The sequence below is a fragment of the Phascolarctos cinereus genome, unplaced genomic scaffold (genome assembly GCF_003287225.1).
Source record: "Phascolarctos cinereus isolate Bilbo 61053 unplaced genomic scaffold, phaCin_HiC Scaffold_1;HRSCAF=81, whole genome shotgun sequence".
Classification (NCBI taxonomy): Eukaryota; Metazoa; Chordata; class Mammalia; order Diprotodontia; family Phascolarctidae; genus Phascolarctos; species Phascolarctos cinereus.
In genome coordinates, this window is record NW_027555514.1 from 147,310,501 (window position 1) to 147,335,221 (window position 24,721).

The following is a 24,721-nucleotide window of genomic DNA, read 5'->3' on the forward strand; positions in this document are numbered from 1 at the left end:
GAAGCCTTGTCTTCCTCATGCTTCCAACATGAATAGCTTAATTCAGTTTAGCAATGATACTGAGGGCTGGAGATGGGAATAAAGGATGTAAGGACAGAACACCATCATCATCCCTATTGCCTATCCTTTGTCACATAATTACTATCTATCACACCCAACTTCCATGGAGTAACAGAGTCTGGGAAGCAAGTCTAGAATTTCTATCAGGAGTTCTCACTCTTTATGACTATGTACAGTCTTGTCACATACATTGTGCTGGTGAATCTTTGTGGCACACAGTATTAGGTTCCAAGAGCCATACAAAATGGCCAAACACTGAGGAGCCCTATTTCATCCTCAACTGGCTGAGCATGACAGAGGAGAGAGAGACAAACAGATACAGAGATATGTCCTTGTGGGAACTGCAAGGGACACATACAAAGATGAGGAGCTATTCTCTCCTTTTCCCCTCTTATCCTTCCAGTCAGTCAGCTGTGGGAGTAGCTAGTGTCCCTGGAAAGGGAAACTTAAAACAAGTTCACATTCAGGAGCAGGGTTTGCAATCTGGGTTCCAGGAACTTGATTTTTAAAAATATTTTGGTAACAATATTTCAGTATAACTGGCTTTCTTGGTAATCCTATCTATTTTGTTTCAGGCACTAAAAATATTATTCTGAGAAAGGGTCCAGAGGTTTCACCAGATTATCAAAGGGGTGTCCCTGACTCAAAAAAGGTTAAGAATCATTAATAATGAATAGTTTATCTTCATAGTGATGGGAAAACTTTTCTGCTAAAATCTTTGGGAGGTTATCCTTTGCTGAAATTTGCCTTAAGAAGTAGGAAATATAATTTGTCTACCACCAGATGTGACTTTACTACCACACAAAGAGGCAGCATGGTGTATTGGACAGACCTGGAATCGGGTTTGAATTCTATCTCTGAAACTTAACAGCTATATAACCCTTACCAAGTCATTTGACATTTTGAGATTCAGTTTTCTTTTCTGTAAAATGGGATAACAGCAACACTTAGTTCACAGGATTGCTAGGAGGATTGAATTTGATAATGAATGTAAAGTGCTTTCCAAACCTTTAAGCTCTATGTGAGTTGGGAGCAGTATTGGGCATTGGATCTAGAGTCAGCAAGAAGTAAGTTCAAGTCTGCCCTCAGACACTTATTAGCTCTTTGACCTTGGGCAAGCCATTTAACTGCTGTCTGCCTCAGTTTCCTCATCTGCAAAATGGGGATGATAACAATACCTAGCTCCCAGGGTGGCTGTGAGGATCAAATGAAATAATATTTTGTAAAGACCTTTGTAAGCCTTAAAGTGTAATATAAATACTGCTCTTCCTCCTCTCCCTCTTAGCTACTGTGTTATACAGTATGTGAATGCCTGAGACATTCACCCATGAATTTCTGCCACGGATCTCATCACCAAATGAAATTTCTTTCAGTTTAAACCCCTTGAGATGGGCAAAGACCCTCCACTTGCCCATGTAGACAAGCAAGGGATGTGGAGGGAGTGGGTTCTTGGTTTCTAGTTCCTTGTTTCACATACTGGAAGGGTTGGGGTGAAAATAAGATGGCTGTGGATGGTTAGGTAAGGCCAGGATTTACGAGGCCAGGTGAAGTAGAGGATGGAATGTTGGGAGTGGACCCAGAAGATCTGTATTCAAATCCTAGCTCCCTGCAACTTACTATCCTTGTGACTCTAGCCAAGCCACTTATCCTTTCTAGGACTCACTTTCCCTACCTGTCAAATGAAGGGTTTGGACAAGATGGATTCCTTTCAGCTTTAAATCTCTGATTCTGTAATTCTTCATTAACCACAGCCTCCTCCATACAAGAATCTTTTAAATTTTAAATGAGAGGAGGAGAAATCCTGTATTCTCCTCTCCATTGCTCTCAGGTGTGTATTAAGGACGACACTGAGTTTTATGAAGAGTCATGAATTATGTCCTTGTGGGAACAATATCTGGCCACGATATCCTCACTTATTTTGATTGCCAGCTCAGGGAAAGATCCTGGGACGTGTGGGAGGCTTAGCGTGACGGGCATTCCATTGGTATACTTCCTGGGCTGTCAAGACAGGTCTACTCTTAATGTTAAGTCACACTGATGAAGTTAGACCCTGGATGCAGGCTTTAGGCAAACAGCTCAGGGGACTTACGAATATGCAGTACAATTTCAATGAAATGTAGTTCAATTCAACTTTTATTAAGAAGCAAGCTTGTATAGCGGTGAAAACCCTGAATCTAGAATCTGATGCGGGTCCCAGGCTTGAAGCACCTCCAACAAGTCACTTAATCTTTTGTGGTGGCCTCAATTTCCTTATCTGCCAAAGATTAGAGAAGGACTAAGGTCCTTTCTATGTCTAAATCCTATCTATAATCCCAAATAAAAGTAACTATTGTGTAACTAGGTGGTATAGAGGCTATGGAGCTGTGATTGATGTAGGACCTGAGCTCAAACACAGCTTCAGACACTTAGTAGCTGTATGATCCTGGACAAGTCACTTGACTTTTATCTGACAGAGTTTCTTTTTCTGTGAAATGGGGATAATAATACCACCTACCTCCTAGGGTCATTATGAGGATTAAATGAGATAATATTTGTTAAATGCTTTGCAAACCCCAAAGTGCTATATATATGCAAGTTATCATCATCATCATCATCATCATCATTATTATTATTATCATTATTTAAAAAGTTAAAGACTAGGCAAGAAATACAGCCTAGTCAAGACCCTGTCCCTACCTTATATTTCTATAAAATATTTACAATTTTTTTTTACTATGCTTGTGATTTCATTGGTTGTTGGGAACTCCCAGGGATTAAATTCTCTCTGTCAGTGCACACTGGTACCTATTCTGCCACTGATATTCTTAGCAGAACTGCCCAGGGGGCAATGAGAGGTTAAATGTGTCTAGGATTCCAGAGCTAGCATATGTCAGAAGTGGGATATGAACTCATGCCTCAATCCAGTATGCCATTCACTGCATGCTTCAGGAAGCATCTTCAGAGCCATTATCTTATTGGATCATTACAGGGTGAGGTATTATTATTATTATTCAGGTTGTTTTATTATCTGTTTTGGTAAAAGGCCTGTGGAATTCCTGAAGATTTCCTGGTGATAGAGAAAAATCTGCAAGTTGTAACCTAAGAGATAAAGCTAAGGGGATGATGAAGAATGAGCCTGGAATAGAGGGCTCTTCATTGCTTACACAAGCAGGGGTCATGTCCAAGCACAAAACTGGGCTAGGCAGAGGAAGGACCTGCCTGCTCTGGGAGGTGAAAGATGTAGACCTTGGGTATGAAGTCACCATACTCTTCCAATCTAAATCATCAATCTCCTTTTGGTTCCTTTGCAATGTGAAATCATGATACTAACCACAGGACACTGGGCAAACATGCAGATCTCAATAATTCTGGGCTTTCAGGTCAGTCAGTTTCTGACTCCAGATTGAAACACTGGCTATCAAGTTTGGCTTTTGTACCAGATCTGTCATTTCATTGGTATAAGGAATTCTAAGGAGTAAAATCCCTCCACCAAAGCAGATCAGTAATTCTTCTGCAGCTTTTGGAGGGTTGCCTCAGGGTACTAAGAGGATAAGTGATTTGTCCAGGGTCACTCAGCCAGTATGTGTCACAAGCAGGACTTGAACCCAGATTTTCCTGTCCATGAGACTGGTTATCAAAACAATAGAAAAACAAAACCAAAGCAAATCATCTCTATTTCCTTAGTCAGTGAAGGAAGGAAAGAAGGGTGAAAAATGTTGATGAAACTCACCAGGTTAATATAGAATGCTTAAAGTACTTTGGGCACTTGATTTAATTTGGTATTTTAAAAAACACTTCCTTTGAAAATAAAAGCTTTGATTGAGCTTCTATTATTTTACTCATGACTTTTTCAACAAAATAATTTAATGGAACGATTAAGAAGTTTCCCTCTTCCCAGTCTCCTTCCAATAAGTAACATTTAGGTTCTTTTTTTTTCTTTCTGTAGTTATGCTCTCAATACCTTAAAGTCTGACAGAAGCAAAAGGGAATATACATTACAGGAGTGAGGTAAGGACAGGAGGAGTACAAAGTAGTCCAGAAGGATGTCAGTGGCAAAGCAAAGATTCCCACCAGGCTCTACCAGCCTCCCAGGGTCATCTGCTGCCATTTCAGATTCCCTTGGGATGCTGATGCAGATGAGGGACTGAACCAGGAAAAAGTGATGATTGCTGTTAAATTAGTATTTTCCAAAACTCTGTGTGCAGACAGAATCTCGTGGAGCCTCCGAACCTGTATTTTAGCTTTTTTCTTTGTCGCAATTGCTCCTCAGTGGCACAGCCTATGGTCACTTTAAAATTCAAGAGTTGGCTCTATTTTATGAACTTTTATTTCTCCCTGGATTATCTCTCCTAACTTCTCTTTTTCTATGGACAGTACCATCCTCCTCCGAAGCTCCCAACACTTTCCTCTCCCTGACTCAAAATATTTGATTAGTTGCTAATTCCAGTCAACGCCTCAAAAACATTTCTGGTATCCCTGTTCTCTGATCAACTCCTACTACAATGACTCCAGTTCCCTGAGGGTCTCGGCATCTCTCTTCCCCTACACTATTACAGAATCCTTCTGTTCATTCTTCCTGTCTCCAATCTAGAACAGTCCTAATTCATTCTTTGTACCACTGTCTGAGTAATCTTACTGTTATATCTCTATGGTCAAGTGACTCTCCACTCAAAAAATTTCAGGGCTTCCCATTTGGAAAAAAATAAAGTATAAACTCCAAGTCTTGGCATTCAAGCTCCCTGTCCAACCTACCTTTCTACTTTTATCAAACACTTTTCTCCTTCATGCAGTCTATGAACCTGACAAAATGAATGCCTTCTAATTCCCACTCTTTTTCTATCTTCTCTCACCTATACTTGGACCACCTTCTATGTTTAGAATGGAATTCTTTTTGTTCATAGCTATAAAAATCCCTCCTTTGCTTCACTGCCAGAGTCATGTGACACATTGTCTATGATGCCTTCCCACTGGACTCCCATATCCATCAAAGGTGATCTCTCAGTCATCAAATTGCCCACTGCTCTTTACTAGATTTCTCTCATTTGCTTAATTCACTTTCCTTTGTATCACATTTTTTTGTTCCACTCCTTTCCTTGGGAGCAGAGACTGTGCCATATTGATCTTCCTAGTCCCAGTGCCTAGTATAGTGCCTTCCATGTAGGAGGTATTTAAGACACGTGTACTGAATTCATTAGTGAAAGCATTTATGAATATGGGATGTCTTTCTGCCTCATCTGCCACATTAAGCAAATGGGGAAGTTGTTCTCTTTGCAGAAAAAAGGGAATGGTAGCAGGAAGAGGTGAATGTCTCTTCTGCTGCTTAGTGGCTTCTCTGCTCCCTTCTCAGCTGCCCTGTGTCAAAGCTGCAGTTTTTGTTTGTTTGGTTGGTTTTTCTAACCCCTAGAGCTCTCTTAATTAGCATATAATCAGCATAAGTTTAATTCCTCAATTGTATCTTTCACTGTCTAGGAAACTCTAGTAGAAAAGCTTTTATAATGCCGATGTCCTTGAGAATAGGGAACCTTCCTCCCCTCCCCTCCCTTCCTTTCTCCTCTCCTCTCCTCTCCTTTCCTCTCCTTTCCTTTCCTCCCCAGCATTTAGTATATTGTCTGGTATATAATACTCTGTAAATGCTACTTGAGAATAGGACTAACTCTTGTACTTTAAGATAACCTTGAGAAATAGAGATTTCACTGGTCTATGGTAGAAAAATTTATGCTTGAAACTGGACACTCATTTTAGTATAAATACCTTATCATTCCCACAAAGAAACATCTCAGCCATGTTTGGAAGACCTAAGCCCAAATCCAGCCTCATATACTTCCTAGCAGTGTGACTCTAGGCAAATCTCATAACCTCTGGCTGCTTCAATTTCCTTATCTATAAAATGGGGGTAATAATAGTACCTACTCTCCAGGGTTTTTGTGAGAATATTATGAAATTATATTTAAAGTGCCTAGCAAACTTTAATGAGTGCCACGTAAATACTAGCAAATAATAAAGATATCAAGCTATGAAATGACAAAATTATTTAATCCCATTGGATTCCAATCAATTCCATATGGATTTATATGGTTATTATATATGTGCATATCTAAAGCAACATGCCTGTACATACCAATAATTTGTATGTATAGCAACACTGATGCAAATATAAAATAAGATCACACATTTAGGGCCAGAAGGGACCTTAGAAGTCATTGAACACAACTCATTCAGTTCATAGATAAGAAAGCTGAGGCACAGGTAAATTAAGTGACTTGCCTAGGGTCACTCAGCTTAATTTCTGAGGAAAAATTTGAACCCAGTCTTCCTGACTCTGAGTTCATTTCATTGAGCTATAATTATTGAGGTTGTATGAAGTATTCTAGAAATATAATATTTACAATGTTAGCCTAGCTTTAACCCACCTGGCTTAGTAAATGTAATGAACTATATTTATATAACTCTTTTTCAGTGAGCATTAAAAGTTAAGACTGATATGAATTCAGACACTCCAGTATATCACTTAAAGAAGCCCTTCAAATTGTTTATGTGACATTTATACTTAGCAATATATATGAAAGGAAGGCAAAATCAATTTCTTTGATTACCTGTTTGGTAACTCTGGAGATAAGTTGATGGACACATCAGACAGCTTGGGCAGCTAGGGGGCACAATATAGTGCTGGGCCAGAAGTCAGGAGGACTTGTCTTCCTAAGTTCATATCTGGCCTCATACACTTAGTAACTGTGTGACCCTGGGCAGGTCATTTAACTCTGCCTCAGTTTCCTCATCCATAAAATGAGCTAGAGAAGGAAATGACAAACTACTCCAGTATCTTTGCCAAGAAAACCCCAAATGGGGTTTGGAAGAATCAGACACAATTGAAATAACTGAACAAATAAATAACATCAGATAGCTTCCCCTTTGGTCATTTCCCATCAGCTCCCTGTGTTGTTAGATCTGTCAATACACAGTGGCTTTTAAATTCCGGGCAGAGTTAAAAGATTACCAAGGCCATACAGAATTCTGGAAATGACATAGAAATAACACTCAAGAGAGAAAGAGCTATCACTCTATAGGAACTTCAGCAGGAAAACGTAGTTAAAGACAGAAGGGTAGTATGGGAATTTGAGGGATAAGGAAAATAGGGAGATAGAATAGAATTGTGGAGGTAGCTACCATTTAGTATAGGACCAATTCTCCTAATGTAAATCCAATCCTGTCTTCAGAGATAGGAGAATTCTATCTTGAGACCAAAAAAAGATTCCCTGGACTACTTAGTATATCCATTGTGATTGCCTAGAGCAAGGCAAAACACAAGCCAGAGGGAACATTTCTGATTTAGCAGGGATCCAAAACAGAGGCTGGAGCAAGTATGAAATAAAAGAGGCCTATACAAAAAAAAAAAAAGTTGAGCCTAGAGTCCTGTATAACACTTTCCTGAGCTTCCTACTGAGGGGTGAAAAACTGAGGGACTTCACTGATACTTGGTATAGACTCAAGCTCTTTGCTTTTCAGAAGATGCTATTGGCTATCAAGAGGACAAAGAAGAAATAGACTGAGATGGGACAGTGGAATTTGAGAGAAAAGGCTTAGCAGAAAAGCAGAGGAAAGTGACAGAATTTGCCTGTTGGGTGCCTCCAGCAGGTTGTTTTTCTTCAGAACTTTGTGCATTAAAAAAGCAGGTAGTATGACACAGACAAACCAGGAGACTCTAGGTTCTAATCCTAGTTCTGATATTTTCAATCACTGACGAGATTAAAGACCTAGTCCCAGTGGTGACTTCCATTTTCCCTCTGGACAAACCCAATCCAACCTTAGAACTCTGAGTGACTGGCCCTCTCCAACCATAGGGGCCTTAGGGCAGCAATACCTTTAGCAACAATGGCCTCTGCCATTTTTTTATCTTAGCTTTTATAGACAAGAAAGCTGTAAGTGAATGAAAATGGGTAGGGGAGAGGAAGAGGTACAAACACAAGTCTTGCTAGGAGCTCCTAGACTCTGATGACCATTCGGTCTAATTTCAAGGTTTGTCTACTACTGGTTTACACAGACATGAGACCAGTCAAGTTGGCAGCACTGTGGTCATTATGGTCTCCGAGGGACACTCAATTTTCCAAGGTTAATAAAGGAGTTAGCAGTAACTTTTAGAGACAAAAAACTTACATTTGATCACAGAGACTCAACTAAGTTGCTAAATATTAAAATATTTAAATCAGTTAAAATGGATTTTTATTCATCTAAAAACATATCCAGGAAGCTCAAAACTGTAGAAAATAAAGGTGGAAGAAGAATAAAAACTTCTCCAATCCATGTGTATTAATGTTCCTGCTACTGCACAATTAGAACCAGAACCTTCTATCATGCTTAAAGTGGCAAATAGTTAGTGCTTAATGGAGCCTTCTGAAACCAGACACCTAATGATGAGATGTTCTGAGGAACTAAATTTAATCTGAACTAATCTTGCTGGTTTATCTGAGCAAATATCCTTTCTTTTGATTTTGGTTGGATAGACTAACTCTCTCAAAGAAAGAACAGGATGTGATGTCTTGATGGTTTTAAAGTCTATCCAATCACACTGGAATGGACTTGAATGTATTGAGGTTGATAACCAAACTTTTTTTAAAAAAAGATTTATCCATCTTTATTATACAATTAAGTGAGTTTATTATAATATGATTTCATCTAGTTAAAAATGAAGTCATCTGTTAAACACTTGTAATAAAGGAGGGTGTAACACTGTCACTTTCTAATAATGAAAAATGGAAAGCAATTTTCCACTCAAACTTATTCAGTTTAGACAGCAGACTAAAATATAGCTCCTTACTGTGACTCTAGAACTCTTTATTAACCAGACCTTTTATGTCTTTAATGACAACTAGAGCTTCCAATTTATGTCTCTAAACCTCTGTTCAAGTTAGCCTAGTACAGAACAGCTCTTTTTTTTAGGTTGCCTTATTTCTCTAGATCCTATATGATAGGATTTTTGAAATGAAATTTTAAAATGGGAAGAGTAGTGGTGTGGTACCCTACATCAAACAAGGTAGGAGTCTAAAGATTAATAGTTCATAAATTCTGGATGAGACTATATAGCAACAAAGAGATTCACAATTCTAATACACAGAAAAATGCTAAATACAGTAAATAACACATTTTTTAATGTGCAAATAATCACAGAACGCCAGAACTAAAGGATCCTCAAAGATTATCTAATCCATGGTCTATTTTATACAAAAGAAGGTTTTATTCAGTCCTTTCAGTCATGTCCGATTCTTCATGACTCCATTTGGAGTTTTCTTGGCAGATACTGGATGAAATGTCCTTCTCCAGCTCATTTTATAGATGAGGAAACTGAGGCAAATGGAGTTAAATGACTTGCCCAGGGTTACATAGCTAGTAAGAATCTGAGGCTGGATTTGAACTCGGAAGACGAGTTTTTCCTGATTCTAAGCCCAGTACTCTATTTACTGTAACACCTAGCTACCACATATAAGAAGTTAGCATAATTTTATTTTAGCTTGATTACTATACTAGTATAAGAACAAAGACTAGTATTTTTAAGCTTACAGAGGTTATAATATATATATGTGTGTGTGTGTGTGTGTGTATGTGTGTACACACACACACACACATATATAAATACACACACATATATAAAACACATCTCCTTTAAAAAATTGGATACAGGAGAATTTTAACGTGAGAATATTTTTGTCTTGGACTCTGAAACAAACAAAAAAGGGTTTTGTTTTCCTTTTGGGAAAAGAGGTAATGCTAGCAATGTAGGTCTTTGTGTGTGTGTGTGTGTGTGTGTGTGTGTGTGTGTGTGTGTGTGTGTGTGTGTGATACGTTTTATAGCCTCTGAATGATGACTAAATCAAATTTATTAGATTTATAAAAGTGTTTAAAAACAAAGAATAATCTACTCTTACTTTCATTTTTCTTTTTAAACATATTACAATGTTTCTTTTCTTATGGATACATTGATCATAGCTTAATAAATCTCTTCTAGGCTCCATATTACTTGTTTTCTACTTGTTTACAGATAAGGAAGCCTTGGCACAGGAAAATTAAGTGGCTTGTCTGTGGTCACTCAGCCTGTCTGAGAAAGACTGTGAACCCAGGTCTCCCTGACTCCAAGTTCATTTCACTGAGGCTTATTTAATTTATGAGAAATATAGTTTAATATTAATTTTGTAGATAAGGACTGAAGGAAGTCATTTATTAGCAAATATGAAAATAGTTCTGCATGCTTACAAATATTCTTTATAAAATCAAACTGATGTGTCAATTTGCAGATGTGAAAGTTCTTTTAGGATGAAACCAAATATGAACAACCACCCACAACTCACTCACTCCCTCTGTCTCTCTCTCTGTCTCTCTTGTTGTTTAAGAATCTAATTCACTGTAAGTTTGAGCTTTAAGGAGCTGTAGACTCCACCCCCTCTCTCCCCTCAGTAAAGGGTAAAACAAGTGTTTTTTTCTTTTAAAGATAGGAGAAATTTCAAGAGTAAAAAGTAGAAAAAGCCTTCAGACTGAAAGTCAGTCATGGAAGATGTGGGCAAAGTATGTTTTCTCCTTTTTCTGCCACTAGGGAAAAGACTACAGATAGAGGAAGGAAAAGGCTTATTTGGAGTGTGAGAAAGGTAATATAATAACCAGTTTAGACATTTATGCTAAAGGGATTAGATAAGGAAGCAATGATCACAAATCATCTAATCTCTACAAACTACAAGACTGAAAGTAATTGTCCATAAGCTGTGACAATGGTCTATGGCAGCCTGGAGGAGAAAGACATTTCAAAAAATAATTTACTTTTCTGGGTTGTTCTAAAGTGAAATCAACTCTTTCTGTTTTCTTTTAAACAAGCAACAAGAAAAGCAGGTTGAAGATATTTAATGGTTTAGTCAGCTAGGTGGCACAGTGGAAAGAGTAGTGGGCCTGGATTCAGGAAGACTCATCTTTCTGAGTTCAAATCTGGCCTCAGACACTTATCAGCTGGGTGTCTCTGGGCAATCCATTTAATCTGTTTGCCTCAGTTTTCTTATCTGTAAAATGAGCTGGAGAAGGAAATGAGGAATCTCTCCAGTATCTTTACCAAGAAAACCCCAAATGGGCTCACAAAGAGTCAGACATGACTGAAAATAACTGAACAGTCCTAACATTCATGTATAAAGAAGAAAATTTCTAGCCGCTTTATGCACTACCCAGCAGGTGGCCTCTAATCCTTTGGTGGCAGCTATGAGCAGGAATCATACTGCAAACATCCCTCTTTCTCCTCTTCCTCCTCCTTCACCATGACCCCAACCACCACCATCACCACCACTACCAACCCCCCCCCCATCACTTCTTAGCTCCTTTCCAGGGCAGTTTTTGTTTCATTTATTTAGAGGATTTTGGAAATACCAGTGCTCATCAAAAAAGGATACCCCTGTTGAATGTGTACTTGACTATAACCATAGGAGAGCCAAGGGATCCAGTAAAACTGCAGCATTTTCTCGGATTTACTTTCTTCTTTTTTTTTTTTTTCAAACCAACATAACAGTTAACATGAGAGCAGGAAGTTCAAAAGGGGCAGTTCAGTCCACATTCCTTTGTCTTACATGTGACATCTCTATCTACTGGAGCTTGAGAGCCCATTTCAGTTTAGAAAGCTTCTAAGTGATTTTGTAAATTGATAATTCTAATTAAATCACATTAAATAAGAATACCTGTACTATTTACCTTACAGGATTGTCCTTGGGATCAAATGAGATAATTTATATAATTTACATTGTAAGACTTAAAGCATTAAAATTCAGCTATTATTTGTATTAGTCTATTAAAGAGGACAGGTTTGGGGTTGTTTTGTTTCATTTTGTTTTAACACACTTCCAAAAATTGCTCTTTATTGAAGGCTAGGGAAAAATTAAAAGAGATGAAAAATCAGCTTCTGAATTGGAAGGGAAACAGAAATTCTCTAATAACAAGCCATTTAAGGTCAAAAAGACAGTTCAGATCTGTCTGCCTGTTTTAAACTGGAAATATTTTTGGTTTATGCTGACGCTGTTTACTTTATCACAGGGGAAGGATAGATATTATTTTCTTGGAAGATTAGAGAAACTATTTGAAGGGGCTTTTGAGTCATGGAGGAAAGAAACATATTGTGTTCATGCTTGTGGATGGTATATTGAACTCACACAATTTAGAAATATCTTAGGTTTCAGACCTACTACATCATAACTGGAGAACATTCACCATATTGAGTGTAGAATAAGTATGCTTTATTTTTTATTTTTGTTTTTTACATTTCACGCTAACATTCCAATATGTAGTATTTTTTTCATTCCTTCCTAGAACTGCATATGAGTAACATTTTATAGTAGCAGATGTGGTATCACATGAAAAAAAATTCCCCAAATCTTTACATGAAAATCACATCTGCCAGTACCCACTATAATTTTAACTGTAGTTATGTGGTTTACTTCCCTGTCTATGCCAGAGGAGACAGCTTTGCATGAAAGCTGTCCCACGAAATTGTGTCTTCTGGCCTAGCTAGTTAAGCAAATTGTGTAACTGCCATTAAAACCCAAATCTATGCCAGCAGACATAATTTCACATAGGGGAAAAAATCGTACAAAAGTCACAGCTGTTTAACTCTACAGTTTTTTTTCTCTCTTTCTTTTCTTCATTTGAAAGAACTCACGTTTTTCTCCTTTTAAGAGTGGTGTCAGTTAGATTTCTGGTTCATATCTGTATGAAAACTTAATCCTTTGAAAGTTACTGGACCACCATCACTTTGATATAGGCTAGAAAACAATAGACTGTTGTTATATAGACTAGAAACCTGCCCTGACTGCCTTTTCTGCAGATGGAGTAAGAAAGGATGTTAATTAGTGGCCATTTAACGGTGAACTTTGTGGAAGATAGGGACCAAGACACCAGTACTTTGAAATGAAATGCCACATTACTACCTGTCAACCCCAAGAAGTTGTCCATGGAAAGGATTAGTCTTTTCAGATGCCTTCATTGATGACGATGATGATGAGGAGGAGGAGGATGAAGATGATGATGGCCGGGGATTCTGAGATAAAATCTTGTGGTAGCTACTACATAGGTTGGCCAGTCCCGAGGTTTTTATCTTGATTTATCCCTTTTTTTCTTTTATCAGTGAACATGATATCTGCCTTCAAATATTAAGGAGCTAGTGTGTGAAAGAGGAAATACTTTTCTTTTTAACCTCAGAACTAGGAAGTAATGAGTAGAAACTTCAAAGAGGGCAATTTAGGTTTAATACAAGGAAAAACTTCCTAAGAATTTGAGCTCTCAAAGAGTAGAACTGGCTGCCTTTGGAGGCAGTAGGTCTCCTATCACTGGAAGTCTACAAGCAAAGGCTAGAAGACTACCTTGTTCTTGTACAACTAGGGGTTGGATTGGATGGCCTCTGAAATCCTTTCAGATTCTATGAAACCATAGGAATGAAGCTGCCAACCTAACCCTTTTTCCTAGGTTCCCATGACCACTGGTGACAGAAGGGAACAAAGGCAGGGACTTCCTGCTTTGCTGTTGGTGGTACCACTAAAAAACACCACGCCTGCTCACCTGCTCATCCAGAACACTTTTCAATATTAATGGCATGCTGAGTTTCTGGATTTCTAATATATTAAAAATCACATATTTAATGTTGAATTAACATGGAAGAAAACATGGATGGGGAAATCCATTCAATTCTATGGAACTGTGTTACTTTTCCTGTTTCATTCACCTTTGATCTCAAGGAATCATAGACTTTCCTTAACTAGATCTTCTATTCTAACCCTCTGCATTGACAGATAAGGACATTGAGGTTATTTCTACCTACCTGTCAGAGTTGACAGACAAATTTACTTATGGCACAAGATTGCTTTATAACTGATACACCCTTGCTGGCAACAGAGGACCCATTCTTATCTTTTCCCTTGTCTTTGGCTACTTGTCTGTTATAAGATAGTCACTCACTGCAATGTAATGCCACATTAACCCTTCCTCCATTAGAGAAGAAATCCAAATTGAAGAGAGTTTCTGTAATGATAGTGAGGCTGATTCACACACACACACACAAACACAATTATTACAATGATGCCACATAACTACGAGTGATGGGATTCTACAGTCTCCAGAGGATTAGGTTGAGGCTCACCCAAAATGTAATGGAAAGACGTGTGGTAGGTGTGAACAGGATGCCCTACATAGCAAATAAAGAATTGGGCAGGGGAAGCTATGTAAAGGATGTCATTTGAGAGATAGTTGCCTGGAAAAATACAGACAAGATAGTTAGATAATGAGAATAAGGACTAATGGATGAACAGCCTGTATGTATCACTGTTATCTATGTGATGCCAAGAGAATTAGAGGAAGGCATCCAGGATCCAGGAGGCTAGATGGTTCACCTGTGGGGTGATTTAAGGGAAGAACCCAACAAGATTCACAAAGGATGGGCAGGCATGAATGGGTTATGACTGGCATTGTTGGAAGGGAATGTACATATCGGTGTTATCAGAGATCCATGAAAACATCATCAGCCAGAGGTAGGTTGTTTATATGCCCAACAACATCTAGTTATAGTTGGAGTCTCCTAATAGCATATATATATATATATCTGAAATGCAGGGTGGATGCTTTTGCCAATCATCATAAAATGGATCACTGATAAAACTGTGGATTAAATACCTTAGGACCCTTAGATCTATAGTGAACAACATAGATCATGTTGATTTTTTTATGCCACATGAATTTTACAATTATCTTAAGTGGACAGAACTAGAAAAAATATCCTTTTTCACAATGATACTAACCCCGCAATAGTAGTAAGAATAACTATTTTTACAGTTGCATATATACTTGAATATGCACAAAACATTAAATGTAACTGAGTGAAAGTTACTATGGCAACTGTAACTTTTAAGTTTCCTGCTTAGTTTCTATAATTAACTGTAAGGAGTTAGCTGACTTCATTTATCACAAAAATACCCTAGAGCATGAACATCTCAAAAAGTACTCCATATGTATGCATAAAGAATCTATAAACTGGACTACTATTCAAGTTCAAGATGATAACTGGCTCTCATGTAATTTTTCTTCCTGTATTTGATTACATATATAATAATAAAAATAGAGGAATATGGACAATCCAGATGAATAAATTTTGAATTCTAAGATGATTTCTTCAATTAACAAAATCACTAATTAAAATGAATACTAATTATGCTGTTCAGATACAAGTAATAGCTATCCTTTTGGTTTTACCAAGAGGTCTGTGTATATGAAAAATAAATATGTATAAAATATATGTAATCAATACATATAAAATAAAAACATGTAAAATAAGTATAGTCTTTGCAATTATATGGAAACTTCAGGCCAAAAAATGTTCACCGAGACATAGAGTTACACCTTTGGTTGAAGCTTTGTTTTTGTTTGAATTATCTGAATTCATACCTCAAAACTTTACAATACTCTGCATATCTAGACTTAATTTCTAATAACAACACAGTAGAATCATTGACTAGAAATTAAGCCCATAAGGCTATATACCCTTTGGAAACTAAAAGAGAACCTTGTACAAAACAGGTGTTCAATAAAAGTTGGTTGAATTGAATTAAACATTACTAATTTCATCTACTCTAGCAGTAGATTCAAATGCAACTCATATTACTTCTGAAGAGGAATGATTTTGATTGACAAGGCTACGCTCTCTATTTTGACCTTTGTCTTAATGCCTCATGTTTATTTTGGACTTTGTCTTCACAGAACACCCTTGCTTCTTCAGCATCTCCCTCTTTACTGACTCCTTTCCCTTTACTACAAAACTGCTCAAGTCTCCTGTCCTAAAAACAAAACAACCTTCCCTTAATTGCACCTCTTTTGCAAGCTATCATTTCATTTCTCTTCACTTCTATACTTCCTTACTACGCACTTCCAAATCCATTGCAATCTAGCTTCTGACCTAGCTTCTCTCCTGGAGTGCCAAATGCTGTAGTTTGTCAAAAAATAAATTGCCAATAGCCTTTTAATTGCCAAATCCAATGGCTTTTTCTCAGTACTCATTCTCTTTGAACTTTTGTCAGCCCTAGATTCTATTTACTATCCTTTTTATCTTGCTCCTCTCTTCTCCCTTGGCTTCTGTGAGGTTACTCTCCTCTTGTCCTCTTCTTGCCTTTCTGAGCACTCTATCTCTGTATCCTTTCTTGGTTCATCTTCCTCCTATCCCCAAGAGTGGCACCACCCAAGTCTTTGATCTCAGTTCTCTCTTTTCATTTTCTCCCCTAGAGATTCCCATTGCATCAAACATTACTTTTGTAGCAATGATTTCTAAATTTTTATACCTATCCCAACATATTTTCCTTTGCCCTAAATCTATATTTCCAGTTGCCTGTTGGAGGCTTCCAACTGGATCTTTGCTCATACCCCAAAGCAATACGTCCCAAAATGAACTCATCACTCTTCCCTACTTGCAATTTCCCTCTTTCTGTTGATGCATTGCTGTATTTCCATTCAGTTAGGCTATAAATTTCAATGTGATTTTTTTATTCTTTGATTTATATCACTCAGCACATCTTTTTTTCTTCATTTGTAAAACAGAGAGAGTCATGCTGGCAGTACTTTTCTCTCTTTTTTTTTGGCAATTGGGGTTAAGTGACATGCGCAGGGTCACACAGCTAGTAAGTGTCAAGTGTTTGGTCTGAGGTCAGATTTGAACTCAGGTCCTCCTGACTTCAAGACTGGTGGTCTATCCACTGTGCCACCTAGCTACTGCCGGCAGTATTTATCTTAATGGTGTTATCATGAGTATCAAAAGCATTTTGAAAACTATAAAGTATTGTAAAAATGATATAGGTTACTGCCATTATCATTATATAGCTGTTATTATTGTTATTATAATCAGTTGCCAAGGTTTGCTAATACTTCCACATTATTAGTATACAATTTCTAATCCATATTCCACATGCCTCTCAAAATATGAGTCCACAGGTCTGATCATGTCATTTCCAAATTAACAAATCTTCAAAAATCTACATTCTAGAGGATAAACTATGAAATCCTTGCTTTGGCATTTAAGGCTTTTCATATTTCTGGTCTTGTCTATAGTTCTAGACTGATTTCACAATCATTGCTTTCACATGCTACTTACCCATTTCCTGATCTGCTTTCACCACCACCTTGCATTCAAACAGCCATCCCCCTATGACTGGTATGAATCCTCTCTCTTTTTTTCTAACTGCTGAAATTCTTCTCTTATTTTAAGGCTTAATCACGTGCTGCCTTCTTCAGGAAGTTCTCCTTCATCCTTTCACCCTCTCAAATTTTTTTTTTTTTGGTGAGGCAATCGGGGTTAAGTGAGTTGCCCAGGGTCACGCAGCTAGTAAGTATCAAGTGTCTGAGGCCAGATTTGAACCCAGGTCCTCCTGACTCTAAGGCCGGAGCTTTATCTACTGAGCAACCTAGCTGCCCCTCAAATTTCTTGCAAAATATTGTTTAGATCTCTCCTTCGATCTTATCTCATTATATTCTATACCAAAATTATGCATGTACATCACTATTACTCTAATGAATTGTAAAGTCAGGGGATATGTTATATTTTGTATTCACAGTACCTAGCATAGTGTCTCATACATAGTAAGTGCTCAATTAATGCTTATTGAAGTGAATGGCTCTTTTGGATTTATAGCTAAGATCTAATGTAGAATTTTTGAACTAAATTCTACTAAGTAAACCTGGTTCCATAATTCTTCCCACCAGCTCCCACCCTACTCTCCCCACATCAGTAGGAACCACGGCTCTTTCAGCCTTATATCACTATACATGTGTGCAATTCACATCACTAGTCATATAATAAAAGGTATGTCAATTTTTTGAGCACACCTTCCTCATAGAAATACATACAAAATTAAATGAAAAATTGGGGCAATCTAGAAGTCAAGCCAAAAATGAGCCTGTGGTTATATAATATGACAAGAACACGAGGCAGTAAGTTTTTGGGTGTGGGGAGTGGTGCTGTTGTTGAAATTTATAAATTCCTGTCTCCCACATTTCAGATGTGTAGACATAGCCAAGGTCTAATTCAGTAAATGATATTTAGGAAGCCTGTAGGTAGTAGTAATTTTTTTTGTTATGGAAAAAAAAGCTTATGTATGAACACCTTAACAATCAAAAGAAAGAAAGGCACTATTTACAAAAACTTGGGGGCAACAGGACTCTTGTCCTTTGGCCATTTTGTATGCTAGAACTGAGAAATGTAGAGAAGGATTTCCCTGTTTGGGAACCAGATTGGAAAGTGCTGAATAGGTATGAGAGAGTGATTAACAGATTTATACCAGGGGGAAAAGTTCTTATTCAGTGTACTTGGCAAGCAAATGCAATAAAGATCACATCTTGCAAGTCTCACATCTGTTCTCTTTCTTTTTGTAGAGTAGAAGTGCCTTGGATTTCAGCTAAAATAGTTACAGGCACTTTCAATCAAATTCAGTGAACTGAATAGAAGGAACATTTGTTGGATAGTTTTTATGATGAGAAATTAATCCAGGAACATTGAATGTGTTGAACTATATTGAATGGATTGAACATGGAATATGTACAGTTAAGTGGTACACAAAAACACACATAAACACACACACACACACACATACTAAAAACTATGATTGACTGAGAAGTAAGTGGGACTCAGTGGCCCGACAACTATTTTACTTATAGTGTCCAAATATTTTTATCACTAGAGAAACATCTTCACTTTCATTTTTGTCATCTTTATCAAGACTTGTAAATCCCCTGTTCTGCTAATTATTACCACCTATGTGACCTCAGATGTTACTCATTCTGGGCTTCAGTTTTCTTTTTGGAAAAAAAAAAGAAAGGTTTGGCCTTTGTGACATATAAACTCCTTTCTATGTCTAAATCTGATGAACACTTAGTGGGCATGGCATCAAGAATTCAGTGTTGCATTTGAAAACAGGGAGTGGTACTATAGAACTAGGAGAGGACAAATGTATCTCTTTTCAAAAAAGTTAAGAGAATTTATTCAAGAAATTATGGATCAATTAGCTTGGTTAGATTACTGGCAAAACTCTAGAGTGTTTTATGAAAAGAATGGCTTGTTAACATCTAGAAAAGGAAGTGGTGATTTCAAAGAACCAATATAGTTTCATCAGGAATGGGTCATGCCATTGTAAATTCATTCCCTTTTTTGAAAGCATTACTGGACTGTTAGATCAGGGGAATGCTGTAGGTCAGTTGTGACTCAACCAGGTTTAAGTGCATCTGGGAAATATCTAACAAAATAAATAAAAGTACAATAGAACATAAATAATGTTAATATGTAGTTTTCTAAGTCCATATGCAGCCTGCAGAGATCTTTATGTACTATTTAGTTTCTCCTTTTCTGTTCGAGTTTGACATCAGTACTGTAGGTGGAGTTAGCCTTGATTTTAGTAAAGCATTTGATAAAGCCTGTCACGCTATTCAGGGCAGCTGGGTGGCACAGCGGATAGAATGCCAGGTCTGGAGTAAGGAAGACTCATTTTCCTGAGTTCAAATCTGGCCTAGACACTTACTAGCTGTTTGACCCTGGGCAAGTCACTTAACTGTTTACCTCGGTTTCCTCATCTATCAGATGAGCTGGAGAATGAAATGACAAACCATTCCAGTATCTTTGCCAAGAAAACTCCAAACAGGATAATGGAGAGTTTGACATGACTGAAACTACTGAACAACAACAACACCATGCTGTTCAGGTGGGAGAGAAGCTCACAAATTACCTGTAGAGTTAGAGGGATTCTGAATTGGTTAATTGGCCACTGTTGAAGAGTAATTATTAATGGCTTGATGTTAACTTGGAAAAAGTCTCTAGTGGATTTATTCCTTCCTCAGCAGTTTGACATCTTTATTAGTGACTTGGAGAAAGACATTTAGGTAGAACATGCTCTCCCTGAGTCCAGGAATTGCTTCTGGTTTTATCTTTGCATCACCAGTACTGTCCATATGATAGGCTCTTAATAAATGTCAGATTGAATTGATGCCAGATTCATAGATAAATCAAAGGTAGAAGGGATAGTTAAGTCTTTGAATGGTAGAGTCAGGAACCAAAAAGATATGGATATAGGACAAATGTAACAGAATGAAACTTAATAGGAATAAATATGAAGTCTTGTTCTTGGATATTTGAAAAAGTGGTTTTGGAATTACAAGATAGCTAAGGGATAGTTAGAGAGCAGTTGGCATTAAAAATATCTGGGAGTTTTAGTGGACTACAAGTTCCAGATGAGTAAAAAGTATGATGTGATAGTTAAAAGAGTCAATGCAAATGAAAGCTGCTTTAAGACAAACATAGAGGTCAGCAATAGGAAAGTAATAATCCTATATACTATCTGCTCAGACCATATTTGTAGTACTGTGGACACTATGACTGTTATAGTGGAAATAGTTTTGGTCTCAGGAGAGAAGTGGGTTTAGATTCTGCCTTTTAAACTATCTTAGTAGCGTAATCATAAGCGAGTCATATAATGAGTCAATTTTATCTGTAAAATGGAAATTAATATACCTGTAGTAACTTCTTCACAGGGCTGTTGTGAGGTAATCTACGTAAAGAACTTTTCAAACATTAAAGCATCATATGAGTAGTAGTAGTAGTAGTAGTAGTAGTAGTAGTAGTAGTAGTAAACAATGACTAGAAGGTATCCTGAGGAAGGTGATTAGATGAATCATAACATATGTGGATAGACTAAAGGAATGGGAAATGTTGAGGAGAAGAGAAGATTAAGGTGTGCCAATATAGCTGTTTTCAAGTATTTGAAGGGCCATTGTGTAGAAGAGGCAGTCAGCACAGTGGGTAGAGTGCCTGGCCTGTGATCAGGAAGACTCTTCTTCCCAAGTTCAAATTTGGCAGCAGATACTTACTAGCTATGTGACCCGGGCAAGTCACTTAACCTTGTTTGCCTCAGTTTTCTCATCTATAAAATGAGTTGGAGAAGGAAATGGCAAACTACTCCAGTATCTTTGCCAGGAAAACCCTAAATGGGTTCACAAAAAGTCAGACACAACTGAAAAATGACTGAACCACAACATTGTGTGGAAGAGAAAATAGATTTGTTCTGCTTGGCCCTAGAGGTCACAACTAGAAGAGTGTAGAAGTTGAAAGGACACAAATTTAGTTTTGATTAATAACAAAACAAAACAAAACGAAATCCACCAGCTCCTTTCCTATCTACTTACTTTCACACAAGACATGTTGCATGCCTGGTAAACACTGTCTCAAAACTCTTAGATTGCTTCAAGATTCAGTTAAGGTACCAGTTCATCCAGGAAGTCTCCCCTTATTCCTCTTTCCCACCTCTTTTCAACTTGCCTTCTACTTATCTATTCATGCATATATCCTAGTTTTAATGTCCTAGTAAAATGTTTGTTATTTGAGGGCAAGAAAAACCTTTTTTTTTGGTCTCTATTCCCAACCCCACCACAGTATCTTAGACATAGTAGACAATTAACATTTGTTGCGTTGAACTGATAATTGAGACATGAGAAGTGAGGACGGATGGTGATAGAGCAGGAAGGGAAGAGAAAGAAAGGGGTGTTATCAGAAGAGGTGAAAATGAATATCTTGAAATCATTTTAAAAATCACTAAGTTCACTATAGATTTAGAATTATAAAGGACATTAGAGATCATCTAGTATTACCTCCTCATTTTATGTAGGAGGAAACTGAGGAAAAGAATGCTTAGGTGACTTGTTGAAAGTAGCAAATAGCAGATAGAGCCATAACTATGGAAGGGTCCCTGGGGCTTTGCACTAAGGTACTAAACAGTATTTGTACTCCTTGATCAAATAGAAACAACTGAGTTTAGCATCTGAGTTAGCGAGAATAATTAGTTTAAAAAGGGAGCTATAAAAAATAGGCTTCTTTTCTCCTTCCTTGAGTCCCAAGGCTTATGGTCTCTTCTGCTTCCCTGCACTTCAAACTGAATGTGCCTTGCCACAGAAGCATTTTTGGCACTTGCCCCAGACTCCATTATTGCTAGTTGTGGCTCTGGTAGCAGAGGCAAAATGAGAACTCGAGTCTTTTGGCCCTTTCCAGTAGGAGTCTTTCCCTCCCTAGCTGTAAAGATGTCTGAAGAGTGGGCACTAATGAACAAGGTCATTGTGATTGACTTCCACTCTTATTACTTACTGAGATGTTGATTTCTGTTACAAAATAGGCAGACTTGTTTACTTATCACCTTTACACCTTTGTGTGTTCCAAGCAAACTGAGGAATGACATGAACTCCTCGAGTGAAAGAGAGCACTTCAGGAAAATGCAATCATATAAGCAGCCAAAATTTTTTACTGATCTTGAATTCAGGTCCCCGTGGAATATATCAGTAACTACAAACACTCTTCTTGCCCTTATTAAAGAAAGAAAATGACTAAGTAGGCAAACTTTGTGCTGAGGTAAATCGGAGCAATGCACCTACATCTCTTAATGTGTGACATGAAAAATCACATCAACAGAGAGAGTACCATCAATTTTCAATGGGTTGTAGTGAGCAAAAAGAAAAACTCAGCTTTTACTTTATTCTTCATCTGGAAGGTACACACACTTCTTTAATTAATTTGAAAATATAGCTAAGTTCCATCGACTATCTTGTTCGCAAATAAGGTGCTTCCAACACTGTGATGGGAAAGCAAGTGACATTTACTTTGATATCATTAATTATCCCCCATTTGAACAACATAGTTTGAAACCCACTTTTGGACTTGGTGCTTTAAAATCAGTCCTCAAAGGAAAGGAGTAGTAAATGAGACAACTTGGGAAGCAAGGAAAAAGACAGTATAGCTCTGCTGCAGGCAGATTATTTGTTGAGACTTCAGAGAAAGATGAAATGGAAATAAAAGGAACTTTAAGCCACATATGCTCAATATATGAAAAACGAATATAGTTTTAGAACATATTAATAGCAAATTAATATCACATTTTAAGACTTACTCAACATAATAAGTGCCATATATGGGATCATCAATTTTCTCCCAGCCATATGGAAGCTCTGAAAAATAAAGCACAGAAAAAGATGATATAATTTTAGTGTAGAGTGACTGAAGATAACATACAATATATTTGAATATAGCACTCAAAGGCAGTGCCAATTTTCAGATACATATAGCATCTGCAAGAAGCACAAGCTTGAAAATTGGCAGTTACACAGACTCCTGGTCTCCAGAACAATGCTTTTGGGTCTGGCTGTTTGTGCTGTGCCAAACAGCAAGGGTAGCATTATCATGGAATATATTAAGAAATTCTACATATTATAAAATTACTTAATATGGGGGAGGGAGGAATTATTTCCTAAAAGTCCATAAGTTAGTATAGCTACACATTATCAAAAGAAACATAGTCCAACAAGTACATGTTTTCAAAATACATTCCTGAGGGGAGAAAATCATAAATGATTATATAAACCAAGACATTATTGTACCCTAGACTTATTTCTCTTTATTTGGAATAATAAACATAGAACTCACTTTATTATTTATTTTACAGCAGACAAATCAATAATCATTTTCTGATTTATAATGCCTGAAAAATATAACATATTCTATCCGCTATGGAGGAGTCACAGACCTGTGGATCTGAATTATACAGAGAGTACTCACACCAATGAAATTACATATCAGGCAAAGTGTCATTTTATTAACATTTAAATGCCACCAAAATTCTTCTTAATCAAATTATTTTAAATAAATAAAATTATGGATATAAATCCCTTGACAATATTGTTCATATATTCACATCTTAGCAGTTAATATTTATGTTACCATCTCAGAAAGAGCCATGCATTCAATTAGATATAGAAATGTAATATTCAGTAGGCAAACTTGAAAACTAGATACTGACTTTTAATAATTTTCTCTCAAGTTAATAAGCCTTTAGAATGAAGTCTCCTCCAGAGACAGAAGATAAGAGGTAACTATAATGAAAATATAAAGATTGTTTACTTGCTAAATATTAGCATACTTTATTTTATGGATAATAATGTTTAACCCTAAATGAGATGCATTGAAAAATGTTTTATGTAAAATACTTTTTTTTGGCTGTTCCAAAGTCTATAAGTTAAATATTCAAGGACTTAAAATATGTAAATTATGCTTAATGTTTCATTGTTTGGCTATAATGTCTTGACTCATTACTTTCTAAAGTATTCATGTTGGAAGTTCTTTAACATACATTTAAACTTCGAGCACTCCTTAAACATATAATCTAGACTCAAGATAATTAACCTTTTTAAGGAAAAAAATCTTTTGAGGATAATAGTGATAGACTAGAATATTATTTTTTTGAAGAATTACATATTTTATATCTACTCAACTGATGGCAGATTATACATCAACTTAATTGTACTTACATATGTATTTTTATTGTTTGATTTGATTCATATAGGTTAGAATAGTGGATAGGGACTGGGCTTTTGATTTCACTGGTATAAGGCATTTTCCTTGAGCAGTTAGGTGGCATAGTGGACCAGGCTTGGAGTCAGGAAGATCTGATTTTAAATCTGGTCTGAGACACTTACTAGCTGTATGACCCTGGGGAAGTGAATTAACCCTGTTTGCCTCAGTTTCCTCATCTATAAAATGAGATGTGGAAGGAAATGGCAAAGCATTCCAGTATCTTTGCCAAGAAAACACCAAATGGGGTCACAAAGAGTCAGACATCAC

General features: G+C 37.0%; 1 protein-coding gene across 6 annotated transcripts in view; it reads right to left on the reverse strand.

Annotated features, from left to right (window-relative positions):
• The window catches only part of MAGI2 (membrane associated guanylate kinase, WW and PDZ domain containing 2), a 701,300-nt gene that overhangs the window by 376,590 nt on the left and 299,989 nt on the right, over nucleotides 1–24,721 (reverse strand). For all 6 annotated transcript variants that reach the window (XM_020984495.2, XM_078154538.1, XM_078154537.1 and 3 more), the window contains exon 5: nucleotides 22,995–23,052. In XM_020984495.2, the coding sequence (XP_020840154.2) occupies nucleotides 22,995–23,052 (58 nt within the window). The remainder of the gene's footprint in view (nucleotides 1–22,994; nucleotides 23,053–24,721) is intronic.